This window comes from Coregonus clupeaformis, chromosome 6 (genome assembly GCF_020615455.1).
Source record: "Coregonus clupeaformis isolate EN_2021a chromosome 6, ASM2061545v1, whole genome shotgun sequence".
Taxonomy (NCBI): domain Eukaryota; kingdom Metazoa; phylum Chordata; class Actinopteri; order Salmoniformes; family Salmonidae; genus Coregonus; species Coregonus clupeaformis.
In genome coordinates this window covers 26,823,695-26,851,059 of record NC_059197.1, presented here as the reverse complement: position 1 = coordinate 26,851,059, position 27,365 = coordinate 26,823,695, and the positions used below count along the sequence as shown (strand labels likewise).

General features: G+C 44.2%; 1 protein-coding gene across 3 annotated transcripts in view; it reads right to left on the bottom strand.

Moving 5' to 3' along the window:
• The window catches only part of LOC121567569 (alpha-2-macroglobulin-like), a 40,990-nt gene extending 13,652 nt beyond the window's left edge, over positions 1–27,338 (bottom strand). Inside the window, exons 1-18 of one of the 3 annotated variants that reach the window (XM_045219694.1) lie at positions 27,143–27,338; positions 26,312–26,492; positions 25,824–25,980; positions 25,121–25,173; positions 24,166–24,186; positions 23,668–23,833; positions 23,464–23,548; positions 22,558–22,708; positions 22,308–22,428; positions 21,998–22,107; positions 21,674–21,844; positions 21,190–21,423; positions 20,909–20,975; positions 19,575–19,720; positions 10,754–10,903; positions 9,892–10,044; positions 9,588–9,675; positions 9,206–9,386 (exon numbers count right to left, since the gene is read on the bottom strand). In XM_045219694.1, the coding sequence (XP_045075629.1) occupies positions 9,206–9,386; positions 9,588–9,675; positions 9,892–10,044; positions 10,754–10,903; positions 19,575–19,720; positions 20,909–20,975; positions 21,190–21,423; positions 21,674–21,844; positions 21,998–22,107; positions 22,308–22,428; positions 22,558–22,708; positions 23,464–23,548; positions 23,668–23,833; positions 24,166–24,186; positions 25,121–25,173; positions 25,824–25,980; positions 26,312–26,492; positions 27,143–27,228 (2,321 nt within the window). In that variant the 5' untranslated portion in view covers positions 27,229–27,338. The remainder of the gene's footprint in view (positions 1–9,205; positions 9,387–9,587; positions 9,676–9,891; positions 10,045–10,753; positions 10,904–19,574; positions 19,721–20,908; positions 20,976–21,189; positions 21,424–21,673; positions 21,845–21,997; positions 22,108–22,307; positions 22,429–22,557; positions 22,709–23,463; positions 23,549–23,667; positions 23,834–24,165; positions 24,187–25,120; positions 25,174–25,823; positions 25,981–26,311; positions 26,493–27,142) is intronic. The other 2 variants (XM_045219684.1, XM_045219691.1) reach the window with 2 other exon arrangements.
• Between the last annotated feature and the right edge of the window lie 27 nt (positions 27,339–27,365).

Below are 27,365 nucleotides of genomic sequence, written 5' to 3'. Positions count from 1 at the left end.
TAGATAATTCAAATTGTTCTATGCATCATTTGGGGTCTCTATAAGCTTCAATTTGAGGTCTTAAACCTAGCATGAACGTGTATCGTTGTAGCTGTGTGGGCTAATATAGTCCAAATATTTGCCTTGGGGTAAGTTAAGCCAATGGTTAAGCCAATGGAGAGCAATTGTAATGGTGTATTTATGTAGGCACTAACTCCTCAATGGTTCGCTGGACAAAGCCTATGGGAAAATGAATGGATTTTTTGTAGGATTTTTGGATAAACATAAATAAGGTCTGTGGTAAAAACAGGTTTAGGAGATTTTATATGTTTTGTTCTATGAGATAATCTTCATCAGCTAACGTCACTTTTTGTGAACTTTGAAGCATTTATGTAATAAAAAAAGCACATAAAGCACAAAGGCATCATCATTCATAAATGTCATGTTAACTGACTGATATTATCTCATAGAACAAAAAGTATAAAATCTCCTAAACCTGTGTTAACCTCAGACCTTATTTTCTGCGTTTATCCCAAAACCCTATTCTTTCCCCATGAACTTTCCCCATTTCAATGGCTGAACGAACCAGAGACAACTCATTTTCGGCTTTTAGGACTACAAGCTGGCAAGCTTTATAGCAAGTTGAGCCAATTGAAGTGTTTTCTTCCCAGGCGAAGGGTTGGGTAGTAGCGGATTACATGTAACAGGGATTATGTAATCCGATAACAAGAATGAACATTGTAAGAATGCTACATTCTTAAAAACAGCTGATTACATTCGGGATTACTTAATCTAATATCAATAGGAACATTTGATAAAACTCTGTCATCATTGCTGTCATTTAGCACACCATCAAGATTTCTAACATGCTCTCAGAGATTTTATTGTTCTGCTGATCACCCATCAAGGGTGGATGGCTTATGTTGAAGGTAAGGCTTCCAAAACATTTACACCTGGCCCACTGGTCAATCAGACAGTCCTCTGGACTGCAGAGTTCCTGCTTGCTGCTTTGAAGCAGTGCAGTTTCGGGAAAAACACAGTATTGAAAGCAACCACTATTGTTGCTGTTCAAGAGATAAGGGTCACAGATTTCTGGTCTGAATTGTATCAAATATTGAACAAAGGGCAATATTAAATAGGTGGGTGCATAGGCCACTCAAAGTGGGTGCATAGGCCAATACATTACACTTACTGTTAGATATCAATAAGACGGCTAACTATCAGTTATAGGCTATATTTAGTTAGCGATCTAGCTAACCACTTCCTCAGGTGGTGAATTAGCCCCAAATGAATTAGCCTATGTGATATTAGTGCCAAAAAATATGTAGACAAATGAATCTCTATTGAACAAAAACATCAGAAAATTCTGGAAAAATATTTTGTTAGTAATATAATAACAATTGCCTAGTTGTCAAACCCCACATTCATGACAATCACTGGTTCTTGAATCATACCATTTTAGTAGTCTAGTACACTTGTTAATTAAATACTTTGAATTACTTTATAAGACGCTGAGGCTACTAATGTTTTATATTGTGTGACCCCACTGTAAATGTGGTGCAACCAAATCATTAGCTGGTGCCACCAACTGAACATTTTAGTATGGAGCCATGTGACTATGCTCTTACACATAGAATAGATAGCACACTAGTCCCCAATTTGGAAATACTCATGTTTCTAAATGAAAAAATGCTGAATTAGATTCATGTTTTTAAATGTTTTAAAATGTTTGGTGTTAGAAGTGACAGTAATCCAAAAGTAATAAAATGCAACCGGATTACATTAATCATTTTGAGTAATCCATTACATTCCTGATAACTTTATTTTTCATGTAACTGTAATCAGTAACGGATTAAAATTTTCAAGTAATCCGCCCAACCCTGCCCAGGCTTAATGCAAGGCATTATCGCTGGGATATGACGTACAGTGCCTTGCAAAAGTATTCATCCCCCTTGGCGTTTTTCCTATTTTGTTGCATTACAACCTGTAATTTAAATTGATTTTTATTTGGATTTCATGTAATGGACATACACAAAATAGACCAAATTGGTGAAGTGAAATGAAAAAAAAATGACTTGTTTCAACAAATTCTAAAAAATAAATAACGGAAAAGTGGTGCTGTGACGAGGTGTGAATGAAGGAGTGAGGCGCAGGAGGTAAAACACCGAAGTCTATAGTTATTCCGTTTACATAAATAAAACGCACCCAGCGTCAAAATGAAACTATCACAAGGGAAATATTCCACCTTGGCAATAACAAATGGAAGAGTAGCTCAACCGAGCTACTCGCTCTCACAAATACAATCACTCACAAAGACAAGGGGAACAGAGGGAACATTTATACACATACTAATTAGGGGAATGAGCACCAGGTGTGTGTGATTGACAAGACAAGACATGACAAGTGGAGTGATGAGAATGGGATCGGCAGTAGCTAGTTAGCCGGTGACGACGAACGCCGAAAAACCTGCCCGAACAAGGAGGGGAGGCAGCCTCGGCGGAAGTCGTGACAGTACCCCCCCACCCCACCCCCCTTGACGCGCGGCTCCAGCAGTGCGCCGACCCCGGCCTCGGGACGGCCAGGAGGACGCGGAGCAGGGCGAGCCGGATGGTGACGGTGGAAATACCTCAACAGGGAGGGTTCGAGGATGTCCCTCCTTGGGACCCAGCACCGTTCCTCCGGACCATACCCCTCCCACTCCACAAGATACTGAAGGCCCCCCACCCGACGCCTTGAATCCAGGATGGAACGGACCGAGTACGCCGGGGCCCCCTCGATGTCTAGAGGAGGTGAGCGGACCAGCTACCACCGGCCTGAGGAGGGATACATGAAACAAGGGGTTAATACGGTAATCAGGGGGTAATAACAACCTGTATGTAACCTCGTTTATCCTCCTCAGGACTTTAAACTGCCCCACAAACCGCAGGCTCAGCTTCCGGCAGAGCAGACGGAGGGGTAGATTCCGGGTCGAGAGCCAGACCCGATCCCCTGGTACGAAAACCGGGGCCTCCCTGCGGTGGTGGTCAGCGTTCGCCTTCTGAAGACGCATGGCGCGCTGGAGGCGAATGTGGGCAGCGTCCCAAGTCTCCTCCGCGCGCCGAAACCAGTCATCCACCGCAGGAGCCTCGGTCTGGCTCTGGTGCCACGGTGCCAGGAGCGGTTGGTAACCCAAAACACATTGGAAGGGTGTTAGGTTAGTAGAGGAGTGGCGAAGAGAGTTCTGAGCGTATTCTTCCCATGGCAGGAACACCGACCACTCCCCCTGCCGGTCCTGATAGTAGGTCCGCAGGTACCTACCCACATCTTGATTCACCCTTTCCACCGGCCCATTACTCTCGGGGTGAAATCCAGAGGTCAGGCTGAATGAGACTCCCAGACGTTCCATGAACGCCTTCCAGATTCTAGACGTGAACTGGGGACCTCGGTCGGACACTATATCCTCTGGTACCCCGTAGTGCCAGAAGACGTGAGTAAACAGAGCCTCCGCAGTTTGTAGGGTCGTGGGGAGACCGGGCAGAGGAAGGAGGCGGCAGGACTTCGAAAAGCAATCCACAACGACCAGGATAGTGGTGTTATCTTGGGAGAGGGGAAGATCAGTAAGAAAATCAATACTAAGTTGAGACCATGGTCGTTGTGGAACTGGTAAAGGTTGTAGCTTACCCGCTGGGAGGTGCCTAGGTGCCTTACTCTGGGCACACACTGAGCAGGAGGAAACAGACACCCTCACGTCCTTAGCCAAGGTAGGCCACCAGTACTTCTCGGTCAGGCAGCGCATTGTACGACCGATACCTGGATGACCAGAGGAGGGTGTCGTGTGTGCCCAGTAGATCATACGATCACGGATAAGCGCAGGCACGTACTGCAGCCCAGCTGGACACTGCAGTGGAGATGGATCTGTGCGTAATGCCTGCGCAATATATGCGTCCATCGCCCATACTACCGGCACCACAATGCATGAGGCCGGGAGTATGGGGGTGTTGTCTCTGGGCCTCTCCTCTGTTTCATACAGCCGAGACATTGCGACTGCCTTCACGTTCTTCATACCCGGAATTTATGAGAGTGTGAAATCAAACCCGAGTGTTGGGATAAGACAGCGCATATCCCTACCTTGGACGCATCCACCTCCACTACGAACGATAGTGATGAATCGGGGTGAGCCAGTACCGGGGCTGAGGTGAACAGACCTCGCAATCTACTGAAGGCCAAATCAGCCTCAGCAGACCAGCGGAGCCGGGATGGCCCACCCTTCAACAAGGAGTTAATGGGAGCTGCAACCTTGCCAAAGCCCTGAATAAACTTCTGATAGTAGTTGGCAAAGCCAAGGAAGCGCTGCACCTCCTTCACCGTGGTTGGAGTTGGCCAATTACACATGGCTGAAATGCGATCTCCCTCCATCTCCACACCTGTGGTTGTAATGCGGTATCCGAGGAAGGAGATTGACTGCTGGAAAAAGTCATACTTCTCTGCCTTGACATAAACATCATTCTCCAGCAGTCGGACCAGTGCCTTGCAAACCAGGGACACATGCTCGGCACGCGCAGCAGAATACACCAGGATGTCATCGATGTAGACCACCACACCGCGACCAAGCATGTCCCGAAACAACTCGTTCACAAAGGACTGGAAAACGGATGGAGCATTCATCAAACCTTAGGGCATCACCAGGTATTCATAATGCCTCGAGGTTGTGCTGAATGCTGTTTTCCACTCATCCCCTTCCCGAATACGCACCAGGTTGTAGGCACTCCTGAGGTCTAATTTCGTGAAAAAAACGGGCCCCATGCATTGACTCAATCACTGAAGTAATGAGGGGAAGAGGATAACTAAATCGTACCGTCACCTTATTCAGTGGTCGACAATCAATGCACGGGTGTAAACCGCCATCTTTCTTCTTCGCAAAGAAGAAACTCGAGGAAGCAGGTGAAGTGGAGGGACGTTTATACCCCTGGCAGAGGGACTCGGTGACGTATGTTTCCATAGCTTCCGTTTCAGCCTGCGACATGGGATACACATGATTCCTGGGAGGTACAACGTCTACCCGAAGGTTTATCGTGCAATCCCCCTCCCGATGAGGTGGTAATTTAGTCGCTTGCATCTTGAAAAACGCGATCGCCAGATCATGGTATTCGGGGGGAATGCGCACGGTGGGGGTACCGTCTGGACTTTCCACCGTGGTCGCACCAACGGAAACACCTAGACACCTACCCAGACACTCACCACCCCGTAAGAACCCTCTGCGGCCATGAAAAATTGGGGTTGTGAAGGGCTAACCACGGAATACCTAAGACTACAGGGTAAGCAGGAGACTCAATAATCAAAAAAGTGAAATGCTCAACATGCGTCTCCTGTGTAATCATGGTGACTGGTACAGTAACCTCCTTAACCAACTCTGACCCTAATGGTCCACTATCAAGTGCTCTGATGGGGAGTGGAATGGATAGGGGAACCAATGAAATGCCTTGACGGCGTGCAAATGCCCTGTCCATAAAGTTCCCAGCTGCGCCTGAATCGACTAGCGCCTTACACTGGGAAACTACCAGGTGATCGGGAAAGGAGATAGATAAGGTACAATGCGCCGCAAAGGGCCCTGAACAAGTTTGGGTGTTCGTTACCTGGGGTGATGTATGAGTACCCTGCCTACCGCCTCCAGACCCAAAGGAACGTTGACTGCGACGTGAGGTGGATTGTCCCTTCGTGCCACCAGAGTGGCACTGTCGCTGTCCTTCTGCGCTCCCTCGACCGGCGGCTCCCCCCAGCGCCATCTGCTCAGGGTCAGAGTCGTCCGGAGCGGGAACGGGCAGACCCCTACCAGGACGTCCTCTGGCTGCTAGCAGATTGTCCAGCCGGATGGCAATGTCCACCAGTTGGGAGAACGATAGCATGGCATCACGGCAGGCTAGCTCCCGTCGGACGTCCTCCCTTAAGTGGCACTGGAAATGGTCGATCAGGGCCCGCTCGTTCCACCCGGACCCCGCTGCCAGATCGGGTCCTCTCTTCTCCAGGCGTTGTACTACCTGAAGAACCCAATCCATCGCTTCCCCCAAGCTGGCCAGCATCGAGGAATGCTCCTGGACCCTTGCCACAACTCCAGGCATGCGGTCTTCTCCTGCAGACTCCATATCAGATCAGGTGAGTGATTCTGTGACGAGGTGTGAATGAAGGAGTCAGGCGCAGGGGGTAAAACACCGAAGTCCAGAGTTTATTCCGTTTACATAAATAAAACGAACCCAGCGTCAAAACGAAACTATCACAAGGGAAATATTCCACTTTGGCAATAACAAATGGAAGAGTCGAGCTACTCGCTCTCACAAATACAATCACTCACAAAGACAAGGGGAACAGAGGGAGCACTTATACACATACTAATTAGGGGAATGAGCACCAGGTGTGTGTGATTGACAAGACAAGACATGACAAGTGGAGTGATGAGAATAGGATCGGCAGTAGCTAGTATCCGGTAACGACGAACGCCGAATCCTGCCCGAACAAGGAGGGGAGGCAGCCTCGGCGGAAGTCATGACAGGTGCATGCATATGCATTCACCCCCTTTGCTATGAAGCCCCTAAATAAGATCTGGTGCAACCAATTACCTTCAGAAGTCACATAATTAGTGAAATAAAGTCCACCTGTGTGCAATCTAAGTGTCACATGATCTGTCACATGATCTCAGTATATATACACCTGTTCTGAAAGGCTCCAGAGTCTGCAACACCACTAAGCAAGGGGCACCACCAAGCAAGCGGCACCATGAAGACCAAGAAGCTCTCCAAACAGGTCAGGGACAAAGTTGTGGAGAAGTACAGATCAGGGTTGGGTTGTAAAAAAATATCAGAAACTTTTAATATCTCACGGAGCACCATTAAATCCATTATTAGAAAATGGAAAGAATATGGCACCACACCAAACCTGCCAAGAGAGAGCCGCCCACCAAAACTCACGGACCAGGCAAGGAGGGCATTAATCAGAGAGGCAACAAAGAGACCAAAGATAACCCTGAAGGAGCTGCAAAGCTGCACAGCGGAGATTCAAGTATCTGTCCATAGGACCACTTTAAGCCATACACTATACAGAGCTGGGCTTTACGGAAGAGTGGCCAGAAAAAAGCCATTGCTTAAAGAAAAAAAGGCATGTGGGAGACTCCCCAGACATATGGAAGAAGGTACTCTGGTCAGATGAGACAAAAATTTAGCTTTTTATCCATCAAGGAAAAAGCTATGTCTGGCGCAAACCCAACACCTCTCATCACCCCGAGAACACCATCCCCACAGTGAAACATGGTGGTGGCAGCATCATGCTGTGGGGATGTTTTTCATCGGCAGGGTCTGGGAAACTGGTCAGAATTGAAGGAATGATGGATGGCGCTAAATACAGGGACATTCTTGAGGAAAACCTGTTTCAGTCTTCCAGAGATTTGAGACTGGGATGGAGGTTCACCTTCCAGCTGGACAATGACCCTAAGCATACTGCTAAAGCAACACTTGAGTGGTTTAACGGGAAACATTTAAATGTCTTGGAATGGCCTAGTCAAAGCCCAGACCTCAATCCAGGGTGAATAGTTAAGCACGCTCAAGTTTTCAGTTTTTTTGTCTTATTTCTTGTTTGTCTCACCCAAAAAAATATTTTGCATCTTCAAAGTGGTAGGCATGTTGTGTAAATCAAATGATACAAACCCCCAAAAAATCAATTTTAATTCCAGGTTGTAAGGCAACAAAAAAGGAAAAATGCCAAGGGGGGTGAATACTTTCGCAAGCCACTGTAACATGTCTGGCCTATGTTAAAAGTGTTTAAAAAAAGTTTAAAGCATTTGTTAGGTGTTAAGCCGGTGTTAAATGATGCTTAAAATGATTAAAAGACAAAAAAGCGATTGTGATTGTGTTGAATTGTGTTTGGGAAATAGAGATAGACATGAACCAGGTTTCCATTCAACCTTTTTGCGCGCGTAAAGTATGTTGGAAAAAAATGTAATGACAGGCCTGATGGAAACAGAACATTTGTCTGTAAAAATTTCGAATTGTCGACAAAAAAAATACGCTAGACAAGGTGGGACCTTTTTGTGTCAGTAAAATAGATTATGCGAGAAATGGTGGTGGAAACTCTTCTATGCGCAAATATTGATATAATAACCATCATATCTAAGTAAACTTGGAATCACGCGATGACATGTTGTGTGGTCCTCCCACGACAACTCGTCGGGAGAACATGCAGTTTATTAGGCTTCAGATTAAATAAATATTGAGGGTTTTATTCTGGTGACATGATGATCGATGATTGGCTGTCATTTGACAAATAAAAAGAACCTCGCTCTTTTGTCCATAACAATCTCATCATATAGTCAATTTGATGGAAATATCTCCGGTGGGAAAATACGCATATTGTTTTTATGCGGATTGTAGAAAATATTTGCATGAAAATCTGTCGCCAATCGGATGGAAACCTAGCTATGGTTTTAAAAAGGTAGTGGTAATATTTCATTCAATAAAGAAATGTGTAGGCAGCTTAATTTACCCCTTGTGCCAAGAGACCAATTCTTTGGGACGAGCTATGTTTTCAATACTGTAATGTTTACATGAATTCTGATTATTTCCAGGGATACACAACATCCTGAAATATATGTCGATATCTTTGTTAGAAAGAATACTATATTTCCCTTGACGGAGTGATGCTGAATGTAAAACATTTATCAATTATACACCACTCTCCCCTACTCTGTAATGCAGTTTAATGAGGTACAGGTTCCTAATCTAGACCACTAATGTATGTTTGATATAGGTGGGTTGGTTGTTTAGCAACAAAACCAACACGTACGCAACTATGGGGCAAAACAGACGGCGTTGGCTTAGATTGTTGACAAGTTAACTATATTCTGCCTCCAAATGCTTATTGAAAACATAAATACATTTGCACAATGAGCACTTGTTGTTTCTCAAATACATCATTACAGTTGCTGGTTAGCTAGCTAGCGAATTTTTGCCATATTAGCATAGACATGACATGAGTCAAAACACCTCAAAACAAGACATGGTATCAATAATAAGGTACTACGAGCTCAAACGAGCCACCGACTATTCTCCACATGGCAGTTTCTTGTCATTGTTGCTAACTATCTGACCGTTCAGAATCATAACATCACACAGCCTTCTGCCTCAATGATGCGCGTGCGTTATTTTTGTGATGTTGTCAGTCAACCCATCTATAAGGCAACAGCCTCACTGTGCAGTGCTCTTACCCAACTTCCACAAGATCCCATATCCATGTCTCAGGGAAGAACGTACGGACCGTCTCTATGGGTGGCGGAGGTGGAGCGGCACCATATCCGGCTCCGGGTAATCCAGCTTCAGCCACTGGAAATCGCTGACGCATTGCAGGCGTGCTGTCCATGTCTACATTGTGGGAGTAGTAGGATACTACTAAAACAAAACAGTCATTATTCTCATGTTAGAATCAGCCTGGTCAAACCAGACTGAATGCTGCGCTCACTGGTGATGCATGCAGCGTTCAGACTGGTTTAACCAGGCTATGTTAGAATAACAAAAACCATACATTTTCCAAGATTCAACAAAGACTTCTGGCAATGACGAGAGTAAGCGGTGTTAAGGAGGACATCTCACCATAGGATCGATGGTACTGGTTCCCCTTGTAATTTAGGCAGGAAGGTACTCTTAGAATCAGATTAGTTGCCAGCTTCAGTCCCAGTTTCTAGAAATGTAAGAATCACAAACAAGAGAGCTCGATATTAATGAATGTCTCAGTTTTATTTTTCTATTCTATATGTTTTTTTGTTGTTGCCTCAAACAGGCTATTTTAGCAATGTATAATTTAAGAAGATGAATGCATGGTAACAGTTTGGTAACTGATTCTTATGAGAGAGAGGAAAAGCGGCTTCAAGTTAAGAGAAAACAAGGCAGAAGTTACCTGAAAAACTTCATAAGGTTCCTTTTTCTCCTCAGTTAGTCCATCTGGGTATGGCATTACATATCTCCTTGGTCTTACACGTAAACATGCTACTGGATCTTCAAGCTCGTAGGGAATGTATGTTGTCTCCTTGACTGGTAACAAATCAAATATCTGGAATGGGATAATAAGGAGACGTGAAATGACCTTGTTCATTGGGCACCAAACAGAAGGCAGTGACTACTTAGACTTGTCTAATTTCATTTTCCATTGCTAAACGTTTTTAAAATGCTTTCCGTGCCCTAATGAACACAACCCAGAATTTGAACTTATTAAAGTCACACTATGCAGAAATCGCTCCTCCATTTCTTGGTTGCTAAAACTCAAATAGTTCACCTAATTTCAGTTTATGTGACAAAATAGCCTAGTATAGTGTAGAGAATCATTGTACCATCTAAACCGCTGTGAAATATATTTTCCATAACCATAAATATTGTTGTTTCAGCTGTTTGAAGATGGTGTACAAACCCAAAAGTAAAAGATGCAAAAACAAAACTTAAGAACGGGGACCAAAGAAATAGCATACATAGAACAGATACAATGCTTCTTAGACTTCCTTTCAAGTAGATCTATTACTCACATTTCTATGTGAATTTGGTTGAATTCAGGTCGCCCAAAAAGTTACATATTGCCACTTTAAGTACCAATAGGGATATGCTTTCCAGTTGATGAAAGCACACCCATTGGCCCACTGTGAACAGACCCACTCCAAGTCTGCTGTAGTCACATCTTATTCCCCTGAAGCTGGTTGTATTCCCAGCACCACAAAAGCTGTTTATATGGTGGTATGACCGTTGACATTCACTTCAGTGAGCTCTGTTACCTTGTCAGCATCCAGCCTCTTCCCTGGCTCCATGATGTGAACACTCTTGTCCACAGTGCTGAGGCCACAGAGGGAGCCGGGCTGGGCCGAAAGCTGCAGGGTGTTCTCCTCCCCTGGGACCGCTTTTGAGGGTGAGAACTCCACCAACACCTGGCACACATGACATACACAAGTGTACATGATACACCTTTAGTGTACACAATATCTTTGTGATGAGGGTATGACACACACAGACGCATGCACACTGTAAAAACGGCCAGCTCATCTCCTTTCAAAGACCCCAACTTTCTTTTGGTTTTCTTATTGAAATAAGGTCACGCCAATCATCATAATTGTATCAGCCAATCAGCAGCCTTTCCCCCGGGACTTAGCATAATACCTGACCAGCCAGGGTCTCAGACAGTCTATAGTTTCCATTCTGATGACCAACCAATTTTTCTCTTCTCTTATTCTACCTCCTTAGAACAAATTGCTTTTCTTTCTGATGTTTTATTGAAGGTGCAGCTAAATGTAAGTCCCAAAATCCTGTCTGTTGTAAATATGTACCATTTGTGTTAAACTTGGTAGCTAGCTAGCTAGCTCGCGTACTGCCGCTAGCGTTAGCATTAGCATTGTCATCCGGAATGCGTTACTATTTAGCATGCATATTAGCGATTAGCATTTGTTAGCATTTGTCTGTGGTGCTAGGCTATTTTCGGTTATAGATTGCTCATGCTTATTATGTTTTATATTGTGTAGATATTTCTACATTGCTCTGTTGTTTGTTTGTGCATCTAGCATGTGTTTGGGTCCACATAGCCTGTTTAGTTTGTAGGCATATTTTTCCCATACTGTGCTATAGCCTAAGTTCTCCTCTTTTCTTTGCAGAACCACAATTAGTATCAGAGAGGGTGGTGTTGTATTTGTGTGTGTGGATCTTCATTAAACCATTGAACTGGAACTACTGCATCCTCGTGTTCTGAACGGACACCCTGTGGTGGTTGCTACCGGCCTAAAATCCAGCACCTAGGTTTTTTATCCCTTTTTATTGGTCCTTCGAAATCATAAACAACCCATATTTTTCATGGTCCTTACGAGCAGGATGCAGTAACTGCCAGAGTCCAAGGATGCCAGTCACCAGAGAAGATCCTCCACAAGTTGTGGTTCGTCCCCACCGTCAGATTCGCACCCGCATCGTCTGGTCGACTATGAGGTATGCTACGAGTCAAGGCAGACGATCACCACACACACAACAACACACCACTCCAACGAGGGACCACGTGTAGAGGGCACTGTGAGTGGAATTAATTACTCTCGCAACAAGACCAGCAGCAGCTATCTTCCGCACACCTTCTCCGCCCAGCTGAGAGTGCACCTACCGTGGACTAACTCCTACCATCCCCAACTTTATCATTGAATACCCACGAGAGTTTGCAAGACTGAAGTTGGCCCTCGACAATGTGCTGCCTGTAGATGCAACAGAGTGCTTCAAGTTTCAGATATTGTTGGACCACCTGAAGTTGGAAGAGGCTTTGCTAATTGCCAACTCCTACAGCAACAGCAGGTACACATACAGTGACACCATGGAGTCCCTCACAGAACTGTATGGCCAGCCCCACCTGTTTGCCCTCCAATGCATTGCAGGGTTAATGGATGGCCCCAACATCAAGAGTGGTGACACCAAGGCATTCCGAACATTCGCTCTGAGGATGCGTGCCTTGGTTGGCATGTTGGATCAGCTAGGGAGTAATGGACAGACAGAACTGAGGTGTGGATCACATGTCTCCCGCCTCTTAGCTAAGTTATCACACAACCTAAGAGTCAGCTTCAAGAGATGTGTGAACCCCATCAAGACACCCATTCCAACCCTCCTTCACCTAGCAGAGTGGCTTGAGTACGACGTGAGAGTACAAGTAGATGACACACAGTTCAGTAGCGACCAAAGCAGGGACCACCCTACCTCATGCCGAGATCAACATGAAGACAAATCCTTCCCTAAGACCATCACCATCCTCCACGGGGGTGAGCAGAGAAAGGACAAAGCGAAGTCTCTGCGCAGAACCAATCTCCGGAGGAAAAGTCACGTGAGAAGCCAAATAAGTATTGTCGTTCTGCAACACCATGCAGCATTACATGAATCAATGCACCAACTTTCAGCTCCTTTCCAAAGAACAGAAAGAATCCTGGATCAAGACAAATGAAAGATGTGGGAAGTGTGGACGCGAACACCAAGCAGCTCAGTGTACTCTCAAGGCTAAGTGCGAGAATAAGCATCTTGAGATTCTCCACGAGGTCAACACTAGTCGGACTGCTACAAAGAACGCTAGCACGAACACTATGAAGACCACCAGCACAAAGGCGCCAACAGAGGCCTGGTGAGCTCCACTGCAGAGACCCTCTACGTTGATCGACCTTCTGGCAGCAGTAAGGTGTTGCTGAAGATGAGTGGAGTCATCTTGCAGAGCGGCAACAAGTCACTTGACACGTACGCCCTGTTGGACGACAGGTCGGAGCGCACTATACCTCTACACGAAGCAGCAGAGCAGCTAGGCCTCCAAGGCAATTCTGAGGACTTGGCACTTCGTACTGTGCGTCAAGATATTTGAGTCATCCATGGAGCTTCTTTGTCATTCTCTGTGGCCCCTGTTACTCAACCAATCCTTTGACATCCACAGAGCCTTCACAGCTGAATAGTTGGGCCTTGCACCGCATACCTACCCTGTCAAAGCCCTTCAGAAAAGGTATCGGCACCTCAAAGGCCTTCCCCTTCAACCGCTGTATCAGGCACAGCCGCTACTGCTCATCGGATCAGACATTCCCCATCTAATCACCCCGACAGAGCCAGTGCGTTTGGGTCCTCCGCCATCAAAACTTAGCTCAGATGGACCCTTAAAAGTTCCTTCATACATCCCTCGTCTCTCCATCTGCAGAGCTCTTCAGCCATGTAGAGAAGCTCTGGCAGTTGGATACGCTACCATACAGGAGTGAGAAGCTCGTCACATGGTCCAAACAAGATGTAGAAGCCATGCATCTACTGGAGGAGAAGACAGTCAAGGTCGAAATGGACAGGGTTCAAAGGTACGCCACTCCCCTTTTGTGGAAGAAGAACCTTCGTCCCTTGAAAGCTAAACCGTGATGATTACCCTCAGGTCTATGAGTGGCAGGTACTTCCCTTTGGGACGACATGTAGCCCCTGCTGCACCACGTCTGCCCTTCGGAAGCTTGCGTTTAACCACAGTGAGCCCAAAGAAGATGTGAGCTTCTCTGTAGAATGCTGTTTCTATGTAGACAACTGTCTACAAAGTCTCCCCTCTGCAGATGAAGCCAAGAAACTGGTGAACAAGTTGAAGCACCTTCTTGCCAAGAGCGCACCCTTGGATTACGATGGCAATGTCTGTCTGACACTCTTGGCTATAACCACGGTCACATGGAGAAAGTTGAACCCACCATGCGCAACATATATCGGATCCTTGCCAGCCAGTACGATCCACTTGGCTTCATCGTTCCATACACCACACGGCCAAGGTTGTGGTCCAAAGGCTCTGGGATAAGAAAAGAGGGTGGGATGTCCCAGACCTACCTGAAAATCTTCTCCAAGCGTGGCTTATTTGGGAGAACGAACTTCCACAGCTGTCTCAGGTCACACTACCAAGGTGTTACGTCAGCACCGACATGGATCTCCCAACCAGCACAAGAAGTGTTCAAGTCCTCAGTGATGCCTCAGAACGTGCGTACGGTGCCATTGCGTACCTCCATACTGAAGACACCAAGGGACGGATCCAAGTGGCATTCCTTGCAGCAAGATCAAGAGTGGCCCCGAAACAACAACAGTCAATGCCAAGACTCGAGCTCTGTGCAGCACTCACCGGTGCCCAGCTGGCCGTGGTCATCAGAAAATAACTCACTGAGGAAATCCACGAGGTCATGTCTGGTCGGATTCTACAACAGTCTTAACCTGGCTCCAGTCAGACTCCTGCAGGTACAAAGTATTTGTAGGCACAAGAGTCACAGAAATACAGGAGCTCACGGACCCCCAGGCCTGGCGATACATGTACACGGAGAGAAATCGACGATATCACACATGGCAAGACACTGTCTCAGCTTATAGAACACAACCGTTGGAGTCAAGGTCCTCCATTCCTGTGGCAGGCCCAGTCATCCTGGCCCGAGAAGATCCGACCAAGTACCTCCTGATGAAGCAGAGGAGCTGCGGAAGCTTACCTTCTGTGGACTCCTGTCAGCGGACACCAAGTCATCTCTCCCTGATGTTGCCCAGTTCAACACTTTCCATGAGCTGGTGGAAGCCACAGTGCAGTTGCTACACGGGGCGGCAAGTAGTGTCGACAACCCTTCAGCCGACGATTTCAAGCAAGCAGAACTCAAAGTACTCAGACATGCTCAGTCTGAGAGCTTCCCAGAAGACCTCTCCCTACTAGAGGAAGGCAAGCCAGTCCCTCCGAGCAGCCGTCTGGTGACACTGGCCCCGGAGTATGACAACGACACCGGACTGATTCGTGTTGGAAGTCACCTTCGGAGGTGTGACCAGCTGGGCCCTGACGTTCTTCACCCAGTAGTTCTGGACCCAGGTCATCCGCTCACCAGGTTGCTGCTCAATAAATATGATGAGCAGCTGAGACACCCGGGCCAAGACAGGGTGTTTGCTGAGTTACATTGAAGGTTCTGGATTCTGAGAGGGAGGGCAGCTATTCGGCGTTTTCAGCTTGGTTGCGCCGAATGCAGGAATTGGCAAGGCCAGCCAGATGTGCCTAGGATGGCTGACCTGCCTCCAGCCCGACTGCGGCTCCACAAGCCCACATTCTATTATACAGGTGTGGACTGCTTTGGACCGTATATCATCAAGATTGGCCCGAAGAAATGAAAAGAGATGGGGCATCATCTTTAAGCGCATGACCACCCAGGCTGTACACGTGGATCTACTGACGAACATGGATTCTGATTTGTTCCTAAAGGCTTTGAGAGGCTTCATCGCTCAAAGAGAAATCAGATCCTGTCTGATCGAGGAACAAATTTCAAGGGAGGGAAGCGGGAGCTACAGGAGGCCTTCATGACTTTCCACCCATAGTTCCAGGAACAGTTAAATAGTCAGAAGATTCGCTTCGCCTTCAACCTACCAAGTGCACCACACTTTGGAGGATGCTGGGAGAGGGAGATCAGATCCATCAAGACTGCCCTGCAAACCACCCTTGGCGCGCAGACCATCTCCGAAGAGGTGCTGAGGACTGTCCTAATTGAAGTAGAAGGGATCTTACATTTACATCATTTAGCAGACGATCTTATCCAGAGCGACTTACAAATTGGTGCATTCAACTTATGATAGCCAGTGGGACAACCACTTTTTTTTTATGGAGGGGTGGGGGGAGGGAGGGGGGTAGAATGATTACTTTGATACTATTCCAGGTATTCCTTAAAGAGGTAGGGTTTCAAGTGTCTCCGGAAGGTGGTCAGTGACTCCGCTGTCCTGGCATCGTGGGGGAGCTTGTTCCACCATTGGGGTGCCAGAGCAGCGAATAGCTTTGACTGGGCTGAGTGGGAGCTGTGCTTCCGTAGAGGTAGGGGGGCTAGCAGGCCAGAGGTGGATGAACGTAGTGCCCTCGTTTGGGTGTAGGGTCTGATCAGAGCCTGAAGGTAAGGAGGTGCCGTTCCCCTCACAGCTCAGTAGGCAAGCACCATGGTCTTGTAGTAGATGCAAGCTTCAACTGGAAGCCAGTGGAGTGTGCGGAGGAGCGGGGTGACATGAGAGAACTTGGGAAGGTTGAAAACCAGACTACAATCCCTTGGGATATGTTTCGTCGGACATCGCGGATCCGGACCCAATCACTTCTAACTCTCTTCTCATGGGGCGGCCAGACTCGTCACTACCACAGGTGGTCTACCCAGAGTCTGAACTGCTCAGTCGCAAAATATGTAGACACAGCCAGGTTCTAGCCGACAATTTCTGGCACTGTTTCACAGTAAGGAAGAGCTTATAGTTGGGACTGTTGTGATGATCAGCTTCCTAGGGCACTGTGGCAAATTGGAACTGTCAAGTCAGTTATCCCTGGAGCAGACGGGAAAGTGAGGACAGCAGAGATCGAAGTCAAGGACAGAACCTACGTCAGGCCTGTTGCTTGACTCATCCAGCTTCCCGCCCTTCCTCAAGAAGCTACTGACCCTTAGCTGGCTTGTCAGTTGTAGCAAATAGGTACAACACATTTGGGGTCGGCTGTGAAAATGGACAGCTCATCTCCTTTCCAAGACCCCAACTTTTGGTTTTCTTATTGAAATTAGGTAATGTCAATCATCATAATTGTATTAGCCAATCAGCAGCCTTTTTTCCCGGGACTTAGCATAATACCTGACCTGGCAGGGCCTCAGGCAGTCTGTAGTTTCCATTCTGATGATCCACTGGTTTTTCACTCCTCCATATTCTACCTCCTTAGAAAACATTGCTTTTCTTTCTGATGTTTTATTGTACGTGCAGCTAAATGTAAGTGCCAAAATCCTGATGTCTTGTTGTTTGGAGCTAAATAGAGTCTGTTGTAAATATCTAGCATTTGTGTTAAACTTGCTAGCTCGCGTACACCCGCTAGTGTTAGCATTAACATTAGCATTGTCATCCGGAATGCATTACTATTTAGCATGCTAGTTAGTGGTTAGCATTTGTTAGCATTTGTCTGTGGTGCAAGGCTATTTTCGGTTGTAGATTGCTCATGCTTATTATGTGTAGATATTTCTACATTACTCTATTGTTTCGTTGTGCATCTAGTATGTGTTTGGGTCCACATATCCTATTTAGTTTGTTGACATGCAAAGAGGCATATTTTTCCCATACTGTGCTATAGCCTGAGTTCTCCTCTTTTCTTTACAGAACCACAATTAGTATCAGAGAGAGTGGTGTTGTATGTGTGTGTGTAGATCTTCATGTGGTCCTCTGTAGCTCAATTGGTAGAGCATGGCGCTTGTAACGCCAGGGTAGTGGGTTCGATCCCCGGGACCACCCATACGTAAAAATGTATGCGCACATGACTGTAAGTCGCTTTGGGTAAAAGCGTCTGCTAAATGGCATATAATAATAATTATTATAAACCCTTGAACTGGAACTACTGCTTCCTTGTGTTCTGAAAGGACACCCTGTGGTGGTTGCTACCGGCCTAAAATCCAGCACCTAAGTTTTTTATTGGTCCTTCGAATTCATAAACAACCCATATTTTTCACATACAGTGAGGCAAAAAAGTATTTGATCCCCTGCTGATTTTGTACATTTGCCCACTGACAAAGAAATGATCAGTCTATAATTTTAATGGTAGGTTTATTTGAACAGTGAGAGACAGAATAACAACAACAAAAATCCAGAAAAATGCATGTCAAAAATGTTATAAATTGATTTGCATTTTAATGAGGGTAATAAGTATTTCACCCCCTCTCAATCAAAAAGATTTCTGGCTCCCAGGTGTCTTTTATACAGGGAACGAGCTGAGATTAGGAGCACACTCTTAAAGGGAGTGCTCCTAATCTCAGCTTGTTACCTGTATAAAAGACACCTGTCCACAGAAGCAATCAATCAATCAGATTCCAAACTCTCCACCATGGCCAAGACCAAAGAGCTCTCCAAGGATGTCAGGGACAAGATTGTAGACCTACACAAGGCTGGAATGGGCTACAAGACCATCGCCAAGTAGCTTGGTGAGAAGGTGACAACAGTTGGTGCGATTATTCACAAATGGAAGAAACACAAAATAACTGTCAGTCTCCCTCGGCCTGGGGCTCCATGCAAGATCTCACCTCGTGGAGCTGCAATGATCATGAGAACGGTGAGGAATCAGCCCAGAACTACACGGGAGGATCTTGTCAAAGATCTCAAGGCAGCTGGGACCATTGTCACCAAGAAAACAATTGGTAACACACTACGCCGTGAAGGACTGAAATCCTGCAGCACCCGCAAGGTCCCCCATCTCAAGAAAGCACATATACAGGGCCGTCTGAAGTTTGCCAATGTACATCTGAATGATTCAGAGGAGAACTGGGTGAAAGTGTTGTGGTCAGATGAGACCAAAATGGAGCTCTTTGGCATCAACTCAACTCGCCGTGTTTGGAGGAGGAGGAATGCTGCCTATGACCCCAATAACACCATCCCCACCGTCAAACATGGAGGTGGAAACATTATGCTTTGGGGGTGTTTTTTCTGCTAAGGGGACAGGACAACTTCACTGCATCAAAGGGACGATGGACGGGGCCATGTACCGTCAAATCTTGGGTGAGAACCTCCTTCCCTCAGCCAGGGCATTGAGAATGGGTTGTGGATGGGTATTCCAGCATGACAATGACCCAAAACACACAGCCAAGGCAACAAAGGAGTGGCTCAAGAAGAAGCACATTAAGGTCCTGGAGTGGCCTAGCCAGTCTCCAGACCTTAATCCCATAGAAAATCTGTGGCGGGAGCTGAAGGTTCGAGTTGCCAAACGTCAGCCTCGAAACCTTAATGACTTGGAGAAGATCTGCAAAGAGGAGTGGGACAAAATCCCTCCTGAGATGTGTGCCAACCTGGTGGCCAACTACAAGAAACGTCTGACCTCTGTGATTGCCAACAAGGGTTTTGCCACCAAGTACTAAGTCATGTTTTGCAGAGGGGTCAAATACTTATTTCCCTCATTAAAATGCGAATCAATTTATAACATTTTTGACATGCGTTTTACTGGATTTTTGTTGTTGTTATTCTGTCGCTCATTGTTCAAATAAACCTACCATTACAATTATAGACTGATCATGTCTTTGTCAGTGGGCAAACATACAAAATCAGCAGGGGATCAAATACATTTTCCCCTCACTGTACATATACCCACACCTTGTGCCTGAAGCATTTCTCAGTGGGGAAGTTCATGCTGTGGGCGATTACAGTCTCGCTGGGAAGCATACTGTACACCAGGACCTGTATCACTGGCGCCATCTCTGGAACCACTGCCAACTTCAAGGTGACTTCACCCTCAGTTACTGCAACGCAAGAGCATGTCACACTGAGTACGTTTACATGCACAGTAATAATTAGATAGTAAACTGATTATGGCAGTAAACAGATTATGCAAGAGTCACCTTACTCTATCTTAATCGATGTAATGTCAAAATCTAAGAAAGCATACGCCGATTAAAACACCAGGGGCATATAAACGTTGGGTATGCACAAAATATGCCCCTAAACATTCATAACATACGCCAGTTTTCACTCAAAAGTTGGTATTTATAAAAACTGAACTTGAAGTGAGAATGTGCTTATCCTCCTGCAAACTTCAGACCATGCATGGTTGAAGGATTGCATTGCAAGATGGCAAAAGTAGCCTTGTGCAGGAATATATGACACTCTTATTCATAACAAAAAACAGGTAGCTAAATATAATAATAATAATAATAATAATAATAATAATAATAATAATAATAATAGAATCATTTTCCCTTAGTGAGCGAAAATCGATTTATTTTATCTTTGCATTCTAAAATAATATGAAATAGATACTTATTTCTAATTATTCATTTCATTACTATAATCATTGCAGAATAAATCCTCACCTTTTCTGACTGTGATGGTTTCATAGGCTACTCGCGAAATAGCCTATAGGCCTACAACAAGTTAGGATAGGCTACCAATCGTCCCATCTCTCATTTCATTGGACCCACTTCACAATAAATAGATACGCTTTTTCAATTATTTTGCTCTATGCGATCCGAAAAACTGATCGCAGACGATTCACCTTTTTCATTGACTTTTGTAGGTGTTTGAATACTGTAATATCGAATTTCTCGAGTAGACAATATTTCATTTGTAAACATAATAGATAAATTATATAATGCAGAATAAATTCCTCACCTTTTCTGGCCATGATGAGTTCATATTCCCGAAGTAGCCATAAAACAAATTACCATGCACATCTCTCATTTAATTGGGCCTATTAAATAGGCTAATCTGCATTTATCAGAGTGCATCAGTAGCCTGATTTCAGACATCCATGTGAACAGGATTATTAAGGAAAGCGTTCTTCTTGCAAAACGTAAACGTTTTAATCGAAGTATTATATTAATCTGCCTTTCCACAATAATTGCTTTATTGTGTGCATGTAACCATACTCACTGTCATTGTCATCAAGCACCTTCCAGTACGTTCATAATTACTTAATAAAACTTCCTCACCAGGACTCCCCTGCTGCACGGTAACCTTCATGTGTCCATGCTGAACTATTGCCCCTCTGGATAAGGCCTGGAGGAGGGAAAAACAGTTATCCCATCAAGTCAGCAAGAAGGAGATGATGAGGAGTATTGGTGTTGTATAGGGACATCCTTCCTTTGAAGGTGAGAGGCTGGGACTAGGTCTGAAATAACCCTGGTCAAAATAGTGCACTAGAGAATAGGGTTCCATTTTGGACGCAGACAGGGTTTGCAGGTTGTCACAACTTGTTCCTGGTTCTACTCACCAGGTAGATGACATCCACGGAGCCCTTTGGGACGGTCTCCCCTATGATGGTGTACTGGATGGTGATTGACACTTCCTCCTCACATGCCAGTGGTTTCTCCATCTTCTGAATAGCCAGAGAGCTGGACGTTTTACTGTGAGGGGCAGTGGGCTGGATCAGTGAGAGAATGTGTTGCCCTCTGTTGAAATAGGGGACCCTGTATCTAGTGTTCTCCTCTTGTGGTGTGTTGCTTACCTGGAAAGCAAAAGAGGGAAGAGAGAGTATAACTGAAGGCTCAATCCCAAATCAACCCTTAGAGCTCCGCCTTGCCCTCTGATAGGCTAAGTGGAAGTTCACCATATTGCTTATTATACCAATGGAATCTTCTCAGATCTCCACAAGAACATGATAGGCCCTAGGGTGTAGGGTCAAGGGGGTGATTTGGGAGCATGAAGAGTCTTCAGAGTTTCAGAGTATTTAAAAACCTAGAAGGAATCATACTTACTATGAGGTTAATATTCTCTTTGGGCATACTGGTTGTGTTGAGGGAGAAACTGGCAATACCATGACTGTCCGTGGTTAGGTTCTGGAGACGATGTGAGGACCAGCCTTTCTTCTCCAACAGGTAGACTAACATGTCAGAGATAGGTGTGTTGTTGTAGTGAACAACGTTTATCTGATGAAAAAAGGGGGGAAAGTTCTATGAAGTGATGCTACATGTGTCACTGTTACCTACCATTGGTAGTTAGGTAAACAGGAATGTCAAAGAGCAAATGGCATCCACAATTCAACAAAGTTCAAGAAACAATAACACTCGATTTGGACTTACCTTGCCCTCAATAATTGATCCATGTTCATAGATTTTGGGTGTGTCGACAAATGTGAGTTTTCCAATCAGATAGGAGAGTGCTATGTGTTTTTCCTCTGACTGTGTAATACCTGTCAAAGAAAAACAAATGATAATAGCATGGTTTATTTCACAACCACACGTGCCACCATGATGCACAATGGCAGTTCACAATGCAGAAGCTGAATTGCAGTGCAGCTTACATAAGATTTAAAAACATTATTAAAAACAGAAAACATTAAATGATGTCATCACTTTTCCCAACTCCAAATTCTTGTGATGAATGACTTGCCTGTCCCCTCCTCCTCTACTTTTGTGTTTAAACTAAGCCTGTCTATGAGCATTTTCTGGCCAGCCTTCTTTGTGAAAATTGACATGTTGAAGACATGAGAAGCACAGCCAGTTTGATCCATCTGGGAAAAGCAAGCAAAAGCCCACACATTAAGAACTGATTTAAATCAATTTAACCACATCACATTAAAATGTAATATGATGTGAAAACAATTATACTGATGATAGTTTCTTCAGGAAAGCATACAGACCTTTATTGACTCTTTGTGGCATGGGGGTGTATAATCAGGAACTCCTTGTGGATTTTTCTCATCAATTATTATTGGGATCAATACATTGTACCCTAAAGGTCGGCACAACTCTACCTCTGCTTTACCAGGTACAGGCTGTCCATATGTGTATCTGATTTTATTTTCATAATAAAACACATTAAAAACATAAAACATCATACATTTCCTACTTAGAGAGACATAGTATATTATAAACCTCATGTGAGACATTACAAATACAACAACTTATAATGCATTATACCTGCAGGCATTCTTTAAGTCAAGTGTTTTCAACATTGTCAATGCATCTGGACCTGTATTCATAAAGCCTCTTAGTGTATGAGTGCTGATCTAAGGTCAGTGTGATCTTTTGGTCACATGGACAGGGGAGATGTGATCCTAGGTCAGCAATCCTACTCTGAGATGCTTTATGACTACAGGCCCAACTGTTCATGTAAATGCCACTGTCCCAAACTTTTGAATTCTCAGGCTACTCATAGAAGCAATTTATGACATTGAGCAGTAGTAGCATTGTAGGTCTTCAATTAGTATTTGTCATTAGCTCAGACCTGGGTTCAAATACATGCATATTTAAGTATTTGTTTCCAAATACACTATTTCAAATAACCCTAGGACCAAACAGACCTGGGTTGTAATGAATGGAGTATTACAATAGTTAATACTGAATTACTTGTATTTTCAAAGAAAAAATATCAAAATACTTACTTTGAAATGTATGTAAAAGTAATTAAAATACTTAAAATAGTATTTGAATCAAGTTCTGCATTACCGTAATGCGATTAATTAGACAGTGACATTTAGCTGAGTTACACATTGTCTTGTAACTACAGTGCATTGCAAAATGGCGATACTGTACTGTTGACTCACGTTGCACACACTTGTACTTTATACTCCTCTTGAACAATGCTGATCTCATCGGTGAGGTTCATTTTGATCTCAAACTTTGGCAAAACTAGATATGAAAGAACAGAAGTTAACTCATGTATGTTCCAGTATTGTGACGTATTGATTCAACTGGCAGATCCATAATATTATGTAGCATGAAAGGTAAAAGAAAGAAGCTCAATTTACCATATTTTTCTACCTTGAAGTGATGGTATATTTTGTTATCACCAATCCACACTACAATAGCATAAGATCCTACAGGTGCTTCAGAGTTCAGGGGGTGAGAAAGCTGCAGAATGTTGCCACTGGATGAAGTATTGACCCACTGTCCAATCCTGTTCTGATGAACATCCTATTGATTCATAGAACAAGGGACATGTTTAGTAGGGCACAACATTGTGGAACGTTCAGATACAAATATGTTATGTAGGCCAAACATGCCTGTCTAACATGTAGAATAAGGAGTCACGTCAGTTCTATTCATTACATTCTATCTGCAACGTTCCGAAGTTTGCTTGTTGAAGGTGGCCCAGATGTTATCACATAAAGCTTATAGGGAGTCTTCTAGTAACTGCCATGTGGAAATGAATGATGACCTCCAGTACCTAGCTGGTGGAGTCATTGTCTTATGTCGTAGTATTTAGTGACAGTCATCATAAATTGACAGACGAATAAGGGTCTTACCTCAAGTTCCACAATGTTGTACTGTGAAGGGCAAGACAAAATATTGGTTAATGTTTTATGAATAACTCTCAAATTCCCCCAAAATGACCAAAAGAGCAAAACTGTCTACAACTATAGGGACTAGGTAGGTGCTTGGATTTGTCTCTTCAACTCAACATCACAAGTAGTATTTGCACTGGAACTCTAATGTCAATTCAGTAAATTAATTCAATCTCAGGAAAGAAAATCCCATACAATCCAATCTGACCTACAGTATATGAATGGAAAACCCCATGTCCTGTGGTGAAGGTTTGAGGATCTTAAAATCCACCCACACAGGTTTATTTAGAGAACCTCTGCAGAACCTTTGCCCTGAGTGCTATGTGCCTCAAATGTTTGTGTAGCCTTATCAAACAGACAGATTTTGGATTTTGCCCAATAGTTGTTCAAAACATTTCCCATTTCCAAAGTCTTATTGTTCATGGAGTACTAACAAGATGTGTATGACATGTCATAGCTACTTGATTGCTAAATTAAAATAAAAATGTACAGTATATTCTACATAATAAGCCTTGTCCGTAAGGCAGGAGCCTATGTCCTGTTTCTGTAGCATGAAGGAGCCTGGACAGGACGCTAGTCTATTGCTGGGCATTAACCTCAATCCATCTCCTTAATGTTCAGTGCCAAGCAGAGTGGCATCGGGTCTCATTTTTAGAGTCTTTGGTAAGGCTCGACACCCTCAAACTTCCATTCTCAGTGAGGACACTAACCACAAGGCCGCAGAGTTGAGTTGGTTGGACAATATCGTACATAGTGTTACATAATACCTGAATGCTATGTCTATCAGACAGTAATGTGACGTTGTGACCCTTGAGATCTGTCTTTCTGTTTGAAAGAGTGGAGATACTGATCTAAAGGACGACCAAATACAGGTAATTGTTTTCAATATTCAATGTTGCACATTTTCAACACTCACCAGCTGATTGACAGGGCTAAAACTGGTATCCAAGGTGATCACTCTAAACTGCACTGAAAAAAGACAATGAAAAGACAAAGACAAGCACTCAATGAGAATTTTAGAAGCATAATTTAGCTAACTTTCCCAGGTTTTCCAGAAATCCCTGTTGAAGGATTCCCAGATTCCAGGAATCTTTCAGCCAGGATTTCTGAAAAACCTGGGATTTTCAGGAAAGTTAACAGAATTTTGCAAGACAGCTTTTCTGGATAATATTTTAGTGTTGGTACTAAAGCCCCAATTCAATAAATTGCAGATAAAGGAAAACTGCTCTGCGAGTTCGCTGAAAATATTTACACTATCGATATCTTTTTATTTATTTTATGTAACCATTATTTTACCAGGTAAGTTGACTGAGAACACATTCTCATTTACAGCAACAACCTGGGGAATAGTTACAGGGAGATGAGGGGGGATGAATGAGTCAATTGGGATCCAATGATAATGTCCAGCAGAGGAACAGCTTTTAACATGTGGTATGTTGGTTCAAACTCCAGTGTACATATTCTGAATGAACCCACAGCAGATTTTTTATTTATCTGCACCTGATGGTCCTCTTTCAAGTGTCTCTGGGATGACAGAGCATAATAGAAACATGCTATCACCTAATTGTCCTGTTTCTTAGCAAGCAGACTAATTGTGTACTGGCTCTGTGTAAAATTACCTGTTTGTCCCGGGTTGTAGATTGGTTTATCCGTTTGGACGAATGTCATCGGGCTGTACGGTTTGATCATGACCTTTCTCTCCTCTGTTGATAGAAAAGTTTCACCTCGAATCTCCACCTTAAATCTTTGCACTTCGTCACTCTCCACATGAGGGGCCTGTCAGGGAGACAATGAACCAATAACATATGATCCAGTGTGGCTTAGTTGGTAAGAACGTGCTGCTAACAACATCAAGGTTGTGAAGGTTCAATCACTTCTCCTTTCATCAGTGTGTTTTAAAAATGCTTTTTCTTTAGTAGTTGATGTCATCTTTTTTTATGTCAAATTTCAGCCTGAATTCCAGAAAAGTTATAGTAAGCCACCACATTGATATTTCCCATAAAATAAGATGGCATTGCACACACAATTAAGAGATGCATCACAAAGCTAAGAAGTATAGTAAACTCTTATTGGAATGGTTCTGGATGTCGCCCAGTGCGGGGCTGACCTGAAACTGGAAGCAGCGGTGAAAGTCTTGGTCAGAACTCTCTTGGAGAATACTTTTGTTCTGTCCATTGGCAATCAGAGATATGGTCATGACCAGGGTCTCGTTGGGCTGCAGAAGGCTGGCACAAAGCTTAGCCTCTGAGCCTGCCTGGATCACTGCAGGAATGGCTACCATGTAAACCCTGCAGAGAACATATGCATGCACAGCAACAAACACACAGGAAAATCAGTACAAAATGAGAGGGCACTTCTAAACAAGAAACTACATATGTAGGATCTTAATTTGACCAGTATTGTCAAAGAAAAAGAATCCTGCAGCAACAGGATTTGAACATTTAGTCCATAATGTTGCTTGATCAGGGGTACCCTTACGAAAAAAAAACCACATGAAAATCACGTGTTCACATCAAGGAGAGTACTTTACTTTAAAAGGCATAATTGACATTAATTTAATTTAAACAGTCATGGTCCCCTGCAGGTTTTGTGCTGTTACAGGTTTGTTCCAGGGACGTCACCAATAATGTTTTTAGGATGTTCTTAGAACGTTGTCATGGTCCCCTGGAGGTTTTTGTCTAGTTGCGGTGAAAATACAGTATTTATACGTTTTTGTATTTTTTTTGGGGGGCAATAAAAAATAAAAAATCAAGATAAAAAAATCAAGAATAATTTTTGAAAAGCCTTTATTTGTAGGTGAAATACACAGAACAAATATCTGCAGAAAGGATAGATGAAAAACCATTCTAAATTTCCTCTCTGACAGAGAGAATGTTACTCCAGGACGAGACGCCACATGTCTGATTACTAAATTCTAACTGACTGCAGATTTACTTACGGTCTTGGAGTTTTTTGACAGACACAAAGCCAGTGAAAGCAGACAAAGAGTATCCATCTCCAAACGTGATGCCCAGAAGGAACCATGACTCAATGAGAGAAATAAAAACACCAGGTCAGCCTATATCCCAGTATTCCTACTGGCAAGACCTCCCTACTGCACTGTGTAGAGGACAAGCAGAGGAACCGGTGTAGCCAGGTTAAATGATTGAAGTAAAAGCCTT